Source organism: Larus michahellis, chromosome 27 (assembly GCF_964199755.1).
Source record: "Larus michahellis chromosome 27, bLarMic1.1, whole genome shotgun sequence".
Taxonomy (NCBI): Eukaryota; Metazoa; Chordata; class Aves; order Charadriiformes; family Laridae; genus Larus; species Larus michahellis.
In genome coordinates this window covers 1,220,820-1,232,874 of record NC_133922.1, presented here as the reverse complement: position 1 = coordinate 1,232,874, position 12,055 = coordinate 1,220,820, and the positions used below count along the sequence as shown (strand labels likewise).

The 12,055-nt window shown below is 53.9% G+C and overlaps 1 protein-coding gene across 1 annotated transcript; it reads left to right on the top strand.

The window, feature by feature from the left end:
• The first annotated feature begins 9,870 nt into the window (after positions 1-9,870).
• Positions 9,871-10,782, top strand: LOC141735033 (olfactory receptor 14J1-like). The gene has a single exon (XM_074567458.1). It carries the CDS (start codon positions 9,871-9,873, stop codon positions 10,780-10,782), a length of 912 nt encoding a protein of 303 aa, XP_074423559.1.
• Positions 10,783-12,055: the final 1,273 nt, after the last annotated feature.

The window sequence follows — 12,055 nt, the reverse complement described above, 5'->3', positions numbered from 1 at the left end:
GCTGGAACCAGCATTCCAGATGAAGTTATATGAGATTGGAGTAGAGAGGGGGAATCCCCTCCCTCCAGCTGCTGGCCACGCTTCTGTAGATGCAGCCCAGGCTATGGTTGGCTTTCTGGGCTGCAAGTGCACATTACCGGCTCTTGTCCAATGTTTCACACACCCGCATCCCCAAGTCCTTCTCTACAGGGTTGCTCTCAATCCATTCATCAGTCCGTCTCTATTGATACTGGGGATTGCCCCGACCCAGGTGCAGGACCTTGCACGTGGCCTTGTTGCACTTCCAGAGGGTCACACGTGTCCCATTTACCAGTGACCAAAACAGCTGAGAGTTCCTTTCCCAAGGTTTAGGGTCTTGACTATAGTGTTCAGCTGGCATATATCCCTTCAGATCATGAATTCATTCCACCAGGGGCTGAACGCTGCAGCCCAGGCAGCCACGAGAATCGGCCTCTCCAATAAGAGTTGGTGACAGGACGAGGGAGCTGGGTTTGGGTTTAGGCGTGAGGCATGTGGTGAGGGTTTCAGCTTTGGCGTTGGTGTTCAGGGAAGGGCTACAGAGGAGAGCTGCAGGTGAAGGATTAGGGTTAGGGTCCAGGCAAAGGCTTAGGGGGAGCTGCGTCGTGCCGAGTCTGAGGGGCAAGAGTGTGGAAGGCACTCGGCGTGTATGGGCCCTGGTGGTGAGCAGAGGGAAAGCTCATGTGGTGATGACCAAAAGCATCCCCATTGCAACGAGCTGGGGATTAGCACTGGGCCCCTTGGCTTGGCAGGGCACATCCAGGGGGCTACAGCACACAGGATGTCTCTGCCTCCTTTCTTTGTCACCCTGAAATCACTGCCTCTGGTTTTCTGCTCCAACCAGCCCCCAGGGAGGCACGCTTCAATTTCCTGAAGCAGCTTCGTCAGCCACAGCCCTCAGCAGACCCTGCTGAACCTCCAAGGCTCTTTATTCCTGCCAGGGCCCTCCACACTGCGTGACTTTCCCCTGGGAGCTCGTTAACGTGAAGGAACTGTAATGAGTTTATTCTTGCATCTCAATTCACCGTATGGTTGCAAGGGGACTTTGAGGAGAGACTGTCTCCAAGGAAGAGTTTTGCCCGAGTTTGCTGGAGAAGAGTTTTGTTTAACAAGCACATAATGTAACATGGGCAGGGACATCACTAGAGACATGAGTTGGTGACAAGGCTCTGGGATGGAAATTTGGCCAAGAATAAGGCAAAGTTTACTTAATCTGCCACACTGTCTCTTTAGCCAACTCACTAATGGTGCGTATATTTAGAACTTCCTATCAATCTCTCCAACATATTTCTTTCATGGTGGTGGTTTGAGGAAGGTGGAGCTTATTGGAGGCTTGGCCTTGGCATATAGTGGAGGAATGCATTGGGTTTCTTTAATTAATTGGTATCATTTTTTCCTTCTGGCTGTTCAAATTGAATAAGAATCCCTTGTCTATTTACAGCCAAGTCTGCGGGGGAATCGGGCAGGAATTGGTGCAAAGGAGCTGTGAACATTCAGCTGCAGACTCAGCGCACAAGTCTGATGTAGGAAAAGAATGCAAGTCCCAGGCAGCCCCAAGAGAAACGGTGGGGGGGAGGAGGAGGTGGGGGGGCAAGTTGTCCATACAGTGGGGGACCTCGAGGAGATGGCAGTTGCTACCTCTCCGGTCCTCCTTAGGAGACCCTCTGGTTCAGTATCAGCTGGAGAAAGCTGCAAGCATTTCCTCTGGAAAAATAAAAAGACTAATGAAAAGCCCTTTCCAAATGAAAAATTACCTTTCTATTAAGTGCTTCTTGAAACCTTCCACTTTAAGTAGACTCCTGAGACCTCTCCACTGAGCTGTACCAGGCTAGAAGCCCTGAAGAAAATCATGGAAGAGCTGTGGCTCCTTAGGGCTTTCTGCACTTTAACGAGCCCCATGGGGTATTTGCTGCTGAGCCCAGGAATGCCAGATACTGAGAGGAGCTTGAACAACCTGTGCAGGAATTCAAGTCCGAAGCAAACGCCAAAGTGTCTTGGAGCATTAATTGTCCCCACTGAGGGCCATGACAGACCAAGCCTCCCCATGGATTTGTTCGAGCAGGCAACTGGAGGCTGTGATTACCGGGAGGCAAAGGCACTGTGCAGGTGGAGCTGATGCTGAGTAAAGCCTTGATGTATTTTATCCCGCCAAGCAGCCAGCCCTGGGAAGGGGGATCCTGTCCCTCACACTGGCTCAGGGCTCCTCCTGGGGCAGTGAGGTGTGGGGTAGGCAATGCCGAGTGAAGGACAATGGCACCACACCTCCCGGCCTCCCTGGGGGTTGCGAGGAAGCAGTGAGGCCCCGGTTCCATGAGATTAAGGTGTCTCCTTTCAGGCCTTGGTAGCAAAGACAACAGCCACAGCCAAGGGGACAAAGACCTGCGGGCTGTGGACACCCAACCTCTTTCCTCCCCTTGCTCCCACTGGGGCATCTCCTCGCCTTTCCTGACAGCTCTTCTTCCTCCCTGCCTGGTCCTTGGAACACCCAGCGTTGCGCTGATCCAGGCTCCCTCTGGGTGACCTCAGCAGTCACAGCAGTGTCCTTCATGGGACATTTCCTTCTCCTCATGTCCAGTCTCGTTGTGAATGTTGATTTGGGATCCTGCCCCACTTTGAGGTGGCACCAATTTCAGATTTAGTAACACGGGGTTAAGTCATATGATTCTAACAATACTTCATCATTTGCCAGTTCTCAAAGTGATTTATCAAAATTTGCTATAACCACCACAGCGACATATTTAAAGATTCAAAAAAGGAAAGGTTCACGGGACAGGTACGACACTTTCCTGAATTAAATCAGACACTCGCAACCACAAGACTTACAATAGTATTCTAAATTGAATTGCACACACAGAAAGTCGCTGAGGTGACCATCTCTGTGCAGGGAAGTCCGCACTGGGGAAGGGAATCATGGCAAAAAGGGCCAGCGAGGGGCTCCTTTGGGGGCTTTTTGAAGTGAGGAAAAGCGGCCAGCCTGTGCCGGAAACTGGCCGCTCGTGGGTGGTCTGCTGAGGAGCTGTGGGCAGAGCCAGCAGCACGGGCGGCAGATCTAAAGGAGGCGTACTCGCTGGGACCACTTCCCCCCTCATAAAAGAAGCCTTTTGGGAGCACAGCGACCTGGTCACTGCGCACTGAGTAAGCACGCAGCACATGGGCATCACCCAGGGCGTCACCGGGGAGCACCACAAGAAGGCGGTCATCACCCTCTCGGATGGAGTTTAGCTCTGGTCTCCACCCGGCAGAAGGTCGTGCTCTCAACCTTAGCCAGGATGGATGTGGGAACCCAGAGAGAGCTCCCACAGGAACATACAGCCGTCCAGGTCACAGGCTGCAGGGGGTGCCAGAGCCTTTCACTGGTAACGCGGGGCAGCTGTAACAGCTGCTGTGTGCGTTGTGAACAGGTGAACCATCTGCTCAGCCTGGTGTCAGAGCTGTGAGAGGAAGTCGAAAGGTTAAGGAGCATTAGGGAGGCTGAACAAGAAAAGGACTGGTGGAGCCAGGCTCTGCCCTCCTTGAAACAGAAGCAGGAGCACCTATCAGAAAGTCATCGGCATCCAGGGACCCCCGTATCCTGCCCTGTCAGGCAGAAGGCAGAAGCCTAAATGAAAAGAGTGAATGGAGGGAAATTCATGGTCGGGGCAGCAGGCGAACTCCCTCCTTGCCCACCATGTCCCCCACCCCGGTACCTCTGAAGAACAGATCTGAGGTTCTGGTTGAGGAAGGCCAGTCAAATGAGGATGTGGATGATGGGCAATCCACACCAGAGATGTCTCCACAGTCAGAATGGTGTACCGCCCGTATCACAACCACAACCCCAAGGAAGAAAAGAAGGGTTATGGTCGTTGGTGACTCCTTTGTTGGAGGTCTCCTTGTTGGAGACCTGAGAGGGAATATGCCGGGTAATATGAGAGGGTCCAATATGCCGGGTAGACCCTCCTCACAGAGAAGTCTGCTGTCTTTCTGGAGCCCGGGTGAAGGACATCACCAGGAAACTTCCTCGCTTGATACAGTCCTCAGCCTACTACCCATTATTGATCTTCCTTTTAGGTGGAGAGGAAGCTGCGACTCACAGACCAAGAGCAATCAAGGGGGACTTCAGGGCCTTGGGAAGGTTGGTGAGGGAATCTGGGACACGGGTTATTTTTTCCTCACTCACTCCAGTTGCAGGCAGTGACATTGGAAGAAACAGACGGATCCAGTCTATTAATCCATGGCTCCGTGGCTGGTGTCACCGCCACAATTTCATTTTTGTTGACAATGGGATGGCCTACACAGCATCGGGCTTGCTGGCATCACCTGGGAGACACCTTTCTCAAAGGGGGAAGAAGGTCTTTGCTCAAGAGATTGTGGGGCTGATCGACAGGGCTTTAAACTAGATGTGAAGGGGGAAGGGGATGATAATATCAGGCTTGTCTGTGACCAGCTGTGGGATAACACGTCAGGGTTAGGGGGAGGGGGCGCTAGTAAGGGCCTTTGACCTGTTGCCCAGAGGCATGCTGGGGACACTGCATCATAGTCAAAGTCTTACAGAGACGAGCCAGGGGCTTCTGAGGTTGTTGGAGTCAACAGGGAAACACGCGTGAAACACCTCAAGGTGATCTCCTCTAAGAAGGTAACACAGGCAACAGCCCAGCTGAAGTGCCTCTACACAAAGGCACGCAACATGGGTAACAAACAGGAGGAGCTGGAAACTACCATGCTGCTGGAAAGCTATGACCTAGTGGCCATTACTGAAACCTGGTGGGACGAATCCTATGGCTGGAGTGTGGCTATCAATGGCTACAAGCTGTTGAGGAAGGAGGGGCAGAGGTGTTGCCCTCTCTGTTAAGCAAGGGATAGAGTGTGAAGAGATGTCCCTAAAGAGCAGCCAAGAGGAAGTCAAAAGCTTATGGGTAGGCATTAGAGACCGAGGCGACAAGGGGAACCTGGTGGTTGGTGTCTACTACAGGCCGCCTGATCAAGGGGAACCTGCTGATGAAGCCTTCTTCCTCCAGCTACAGGAGGCATCGCGCTCGAAGGCCCTCGTCCTGCTGGGGGATTTCAACCACCCTGACACCCGCTGGAAAAGTAACATGGTGAGCCGTAGACAATCCAGGAGGTTCCTGGAGTGCCTCGACGATAACTTCCTAAGACAGGAAATAGACAGCCCTGCCCGAGGGGATGCCATACTGGACCTGACAGTCACCAATGCGAGTGAGCTCATTGGGGATGTCAAGATTGGAGGCAGCCTGGTGTGCAGTGACCACGCACTGGTGGAGTTCACAGTGCTAAGGGATACGTGTCAGCAAGGATGTAGTGAGGACCTTGAACTTTAGGAAAGCAAACCTCCGGATCGTCGTGGAGTTAGTCAATAGGACCCCCTGGGAAATGGTTCTCAGGGACAAGGGGGCAGAAGAGAGCTGGCAGATCTTCAAGGACACTTTCCATAGAGCACAAGGGCTCTCGATCCCCAGGTGTAAGAAATCAAGCAAGAAAGGGAAGAGACCAGCATGGCTGAGTTGGGACCTGCTGGTCAAACCAGAAAAGGAAGGTTAAAGAAAGCGTGCCCTCCCTGATGACTGAGAATGGCAAACTGGTAACAACAGACAAGGAGAAGGCTGAGGTTCTGAACAACTTTTTGCCTTAGTCTTCACTGGCAGCCTCTCTCCTCACACCTCCCAAGCTGAAGGACTTCAAGACGGGGACCTGGGGGACAAAGTCCCTCCCACTGTAAGTGAAGACAAAGTTTGTGACCACCTGAGCAACGTGAACATACACAAGTCCATGGGGCCTGATGCACCCCAGAGTCCTGAGGGAATTGGCTGATGAAGTTGCCAAGACACTCTCCATGATATTGGAAAAGTCATGGCAGTCAGGTAAAGTCCCCGGTGACTGGCAGAAGGGAAACATTACAGCCTTTTTTAAAAAGGGTAGAAAGGAGGACCCCGGAACTACCACCCTGTCAGCCTCACCTCCGTGCCTGGGTAGATCACAGCACAGATCCTCCTCGAAGCTATGCTAAGGCACATGGAGGACAGAGAGGTGATTCGAGAGAGCCAGCATGGCTTCACCAGGGGCAAGTCCTGCCTGACCAACCTGGTGGCTTTCTCCAATGGAGTGACTGCATCAGTGGACAAGGGAAGAGCAATGGATATACTCTGCCCGAACTTCTGCAAGGTCTTTGACACGGTCCCCCCACAACTTCCTTCTCTCTAAATTGGAGCCATACGGATTTGATGGGAGGACTGTTCGGTGGATAAGCAACTGGCTGGAGGGTCGCATCCAGAGAGTAGTGGTCAATGGCTCGATGCCCACATGCAGAGGGGTGAAAAGTGGTGTCCCTCAGGGATCTGTCTTGGGGGCAGTGCTGTTTAATATCTTCGTGAATGACATAGACAGTGGGATCAAGTGAAGCCTCAGCAAGTTTGCCGATGACACCAAGCTGAGTGGTGCAGTTGACAGCCCAGAGGGACAGGATGCCACCCAGAGGAACCTGGACCAGCTGGAGGGGTGCGCCTGAGCAAACCTTATGAAGTTCAAGAAGACCAAGTGCAACGTCCTACACTTGGGTCGGGACAATCCTGGTTATCAATACAGGCTGGGGGATGATGTGATAGAGAGTAGCCTTGCGGAAAAAAGCCTGGGGGGTACTGGTAGATGAAAAGCTGGACATGAGCCAACAACGTGAGCCTGCAGCCCAGAAGGCCAATCGCATCCTGGGCTGTAACAACAGAACTGTGGCCAGCAGATCCAGAGAGGTGATTCTGCCCCTCTCCTCTGCTCTCATGAGACCCCACCTGGAGTAGTGTGTCCAGCTCTGCAGCCCTCAGCACAAGAAGGACATGGACCTGTTGGAGCAGGTCCAGAGGAGGCCACAAAGATGATCTGAGGGCTGGAGCCCCTCTCCTACGAAGACAGTCTGATACAGTTAGGCTTGTTCAGCCTGGAGAAGAGAAGGCTATGAGGAGACCTGAGAGCGGCCTTCCAGTCCCTGAAGGGGGCCTACAAGAAAGCGGAGGAGGGGCTGTTTGCAAAGGCATGTAGCCATAGGACAAGGGGCAATGGTTTAAACTAGAGCAGGGTGGGTTGAGATTAGACATTGGGAAGAAGTTCTTTACCATGAGGGTGGTGAGACACTGGCCCAGGTTGCCCAGAGAGGGGGTGGAGGCCCCATCCCTGGAGGTGTTCAAGGCCAGGCTTGATGAGGCTCTGAGCAACCTGATCTAGTTGAAGATGTCCCTGCTGACTGCAGGGGGGTGGGACTAGATGGCCTTTAGAGGTCCCTTCCAACCCAACACATTCTAAGATTCTGTGATTCTAAACAGACATAAAGGCTAACCAATACAATTGAGATGTATCTCTTTTTGCAAAAAGTAGTGCATTATTGGTACCAAATGATCTTTGAAACCTCAAAGGCAGGTGTTTCTATATTGGAGGTGGTATTGTAGGGGACAGGTGGTCCGTATTGTAGGGAGGACGTTGCATTAGGAGGAGTGTGGGTCACCCACACCAGGGGAGCTGTCATCCCACTCCACTGAAACCTGGAGTGTGCCCCTCACTGGGGCTTCCTGTTCTAGACAAGTGGGGAGGAATGGAGAGTGTCCAGAGAAGCTCTGCCAATATGGGATTCATGGCCTCAAGCACACGCCCCATGAAGGGAGGCTGAGGGTCCTGGTCTCCTTCAGCCTGGTGAAGTGGGGGCTCAGAGCATCACAGTCATAACCTGTAACTGCTTGAAGGGTGGTTTCAGAGATGCCGGAGCTTTTCTTCATGGTGGAAAAAAAAGCAGGAGAAAGGAAGGATGCCACAAAGTTTGGATTGGGAGGTTGAGACCAGAAATGACCAGAAGAAACTGTCACTCCAAGGGCAGTGCTGTGGTACAAGAGGACACTCAGGGGGAGGCTGGACCAGCCCATGGCTTTGTCTTTCCCAGAACAGCCAGGGAGGATGGAGAGATATCAGTAAGGGTAGTGAGATATTGGGGCGAAATCAAAAAGACAATTGGGTGCCTTCAAAGAAAGAGGTGCAGGTATGGGACACCGAAGGAGTAACACCTTCAGGTTTGCTCAGCATCAGAGCCACCTTTAATTTCCCTTTACCTACCTGTCATTATTGCCTCCAGTTTTCTGCTCTAACGAGCCCCTGGGGAGGCTTTGTTGGTAATGGTCCTCAGTGGGACCCATTAACACTTCAAGAAACCTCGGAGTTTACATCTGAGTTTGTCATCTTGAGCGGTTTCTTCAACTTCCTCTCAGTGTCTGCGGTTCGGGGACTCTGCCCCAAACCCACCCGAGGGGTCATTAAAATGCCTTGGGCTGCTCCTCTGCTGAGCCCACCTCCTGGGATGGAGGAAGCTCATGGCAACCAGTGCTGCAGAGAGACAGCTCTGCCCAGGAGCAGCTCCTGTGCAATGGGCAGCAGGGCTGAGGGCACTGCCTGCAGGCAGCGAGGATGGGACCATCAATGCAGAGAGAGCGTGAAGGCAGTCGTGACTGGGAGGAGAGCTGAGAGCTCACTGTGGGAGGAAGCTTCCCAGCCCTCTGCACGGTAAGTGTGAGGCTGCAGGGCAATGCCACTGCCGATCCTGAAGGGTTCTCCTAAAGCTGTCGTAGCCCACAGCCTGTGGGATCTTTCTCTGGTGTAGAGGAGGAGAAGGGTGTGCTGCAGAGCAGGGCTTCCCTGCAGCACCGTCAGAGGGACAGGACACGGTGGCTGCCTTCTCCTGGGGATGGTTGCAGGGGCTTGAAGGCGGGTGTGCAGCCAGGGGTGCCCAGGGCTGTCCTTCAGAGCAGGGTCCCGGTGCTTCAGAGGAACTCTGCCTCCTGCCAGTGCCAACTCTAACCCTGCCCAGTGAGCTTCTGCCCTCAAGGACGTGGGATCCAGGGCAGCAGCTGCCTCATCTGTGGCCGTAGCTGCAGCAGAAGGGACTCTCCTGAGCACCCTCTGTCCCTCCCTGGCCTTGTTTCCCTTGGCAGAAGCATCGGGGCATTGCTCCTTGCTTCTCCACCCGTCCCTGCTGCTGCTGCTGCTGCTGCTTCTTTGATTTCAGTCTCTCTGGGGTGGGGGCTTCATCAGCAGCTCAGCAACTGACCCTGCAGGTCCTGCCATGCAGATGTGTCCCTGGTGCCCAAGGCCTCTTCTAACCTCTGGGTCTCTAGGCAATGCAGTCCATGGGGTGGGGATAAAGGTAACTCCCAGAAAGGGCCCCCCATCTTCTGGGCATCCAAAAGCTGACAGCTCTTCCCTGGGGAGGGGAGTTTGGAGATCTGCACTTTGGAACTGGACTCCTCTGCTCTCCGTGGGATCATCCTCCAGACCAAAGCGGGGCTGGCAAAAAGCAGCTGAGAGCAGGACGGATGGAGAGACCAGCTCTCCTCCTTCGGCACTAAGGGTCTGTCCTATTGCCTCCCAGGACTCTCACAATAGCACTCGTAGGGTAGCAGAAATGCCAGGGATTTCTACCTTCAAACATGACTCCTCAAGTGGGCCAGGGGTAACCGGAGCAAAATAAACAAAACAACCCCCCCAGCTCTGTTCTGCAGCCAGGGGACCTGGGAGTGACAGTGCTCAAAAGCTCTTTTATATCGGGGGTAGAGTTACCCTGCGATCACTCCTGGTTCCTCTCTCCCTCTTGCTGCACAGCACGACTGACTCCTCTGGAGCCCACAGCAGAGTCCCCTGCTCCCCATTGCACCCTCAGCCAGCACAAACCAGGCATCACACCAGGATCTGCACAAACGCCTTCCTGGACGGACGGAGGTCATTTGGGGGGCTCTACTGTGACCAGTGCAACAGGTTCTACTTGGACCTGTCTGTCCTCACTCTTCACTGTCTTTTCCTCCTTGGACAGGCCCCCATGTGCAGAGGGAAAATATGTCCAATGGCAGCTCCATCACCCACTTCCTCCTGCTGGCATTCGCAGACACGCGGGAGCTGCAGCTCTTGCACTTCTGCCTCTTCCTGGGCATCTACCTGGCTGCCCTCCTGGGCAATGGCCTCATCATCACTGCCGTAGCCTGTGACCACCGCCTCCACACCCCCATGTACTTCTTCCTCCTCAACCTCGCCCTCCTCGACCTGGGTGCCATCTCCACCACTGTTCCCAAAGCCATGGCCAACTCCCTCTGGCACACCAGGACCATCTCCTACATGGGATGTGTTTCCCAGGTCTTTTTCTTTGCCTTCTTGATGTCAGCAGACTTCTGTCTTCTCACCATCATGGCCTACGACCGCTACGTTGCCATCTGCAAACCCCTGCACTATGGGTCCCTCCTGCGCAGCAGAGCTTGTGTCCACATGGCAGCAGCTGCCTGGGGCAGTGGCATTCTCGATGCTCTCCTGCACACGGTCAATACATTTTCAATACCTCTCTGCCAAGGCAATGGCCTAGACCAGTTCTTCTGTGAAATCCCCCAGATCCTCAAGCTCTCCTGCTCACAATCCTACCTCAGGGAAGTTGAGCTAATTGTATTTAGTGCCTGTTTATTCTTTGTGTGTTTTATTTTCATTGTGGTGTCCTATGTGCAGATCTTCAGAGCTGCGCTGAAGATCCCCTCACAGCAGGGACGGCACAAAGCCTTTTCCACCTGCCTCCCTCACCTGGCCGTGGTCTCACTGTTTATCAGCACTGGCATGGTTGCCCACCTGAAGCTCCTCTCCATCTCCTCCCCATCCCTCAATGTGGTGATGGCTGTTGTGTACTCGGTGGTGCCTCCAGCAGTGAACCCCCTCCTCTACAGCATGAGGAACCGGGAGCTCAAGGATGCCCTGAAGAAACTCATCTGATGGATCCTGAGGCAGTAAAAGTAATGTGCCTCCCGTTCTCTGTGTCATGCTATAAGTTTACTCTAGGCCAGGCTTCAGCCATTATTTTTTTCTCTGATAATTATCCTTTGAAGTAATTGCTTGGGTTCATAGCACTTCTCTTGAGGCTCTTTCCTGTTCTGTCTCATTCTTGAAGAACCATGTGTCACCTCTTTCCTCCCTAAGAGCATCTCTACAATAAAAGGGGATCTCCTGAGTGTGGTGCCTGATGGCTGGGTCTGCTTGATACCGTTTTGGCTACGAACAAGCCTAAGGAACTGGACTTCCCAAGCGTCTTTCCACTTTGTTTTGGGAAATAATGTCACAGTAGCACTGGCATATTTTAGACACCAAGACTTAGTTGAAGGCTCTCTTCTTGGTGTAGAGGGGCAGTGGAGACGGTACATGACCTCCCAGTAACATTCCTCAGGCTGTCACAGGCATGATGGGGCTGATGGCAGATTTCGATCCATGTGGAAAGGAATCTGGAGTGGTCAGGAGAGGACGGGGACACTCCATGTTCTCTGGGATGGGAAGTGAATGGAGACAGAGAAGAGTTTAAGTCTCAGAGATAGGTCCCCCCAGGACAAATCACTAAATCCAGGTACCCACAAGCCAGGACTCTGCAGGGCCGTGGGAGGCAGTGAAGATGCATCAGGCAGAGGGAAAGGAGACTGGAGAGATGCGGGAGCTGCCTGAGGAGCCCCAGGGCCAGGAGTCTCCTGCTGTCCTGGGGAGCAGGGCAGGCGGGGAGGCAGAGCGGGGCAAAGGCAGTTTGGGCTGGGGATCAGCTGCAGCTGAAGGCAGGAGAGCCAGAGAGCGAGTGGCCTCTGCTGGCCCTTGGGGCCAGCTCCAGCCCTGGGGTGATGGGGAGGCTGAGAGCCCTCTCTGCCCCCAGCAGCTGTGGTGCCCTTCAGAGGGGCTGGGGCTGTGGGGGGAGTGCCCAGAGCTCTGCAGTTCCCTGTGGGGAGCACTGCTGTGGGGCCAGCCCAGAGCAGGGGGCTCTTTTGGGCTGGGCTGGGCAGATGGCGGGGAAGGTGGGAGAGAGACAGGGTGGGTCTGGAGTGGTGTGGGAAGTGCCCAGGAGAGGAAAACCCCAATGTTAGTGGCGCTGTGTGACCATGTGAGGACGTGCTGCAGTGGGCATGTGGGGCAGAGCCAGGTCTCCTGGAGAAGGAAGCAAGTCATTGTCCTGGTGCTGGCAGGGACAGGGTTAATTCTCCCCGGGCTCCATCAGGGACACAGGTATTCCATG

Coding starts and splice junctions, on each gene's coding strand:
- LOC141735033 (XM_074567458.1), top strand. CDS start 9,871: ATGTCCAATGGCAGCTCCATCACCCACTTCCTCCTGCTGGCATTCGCA.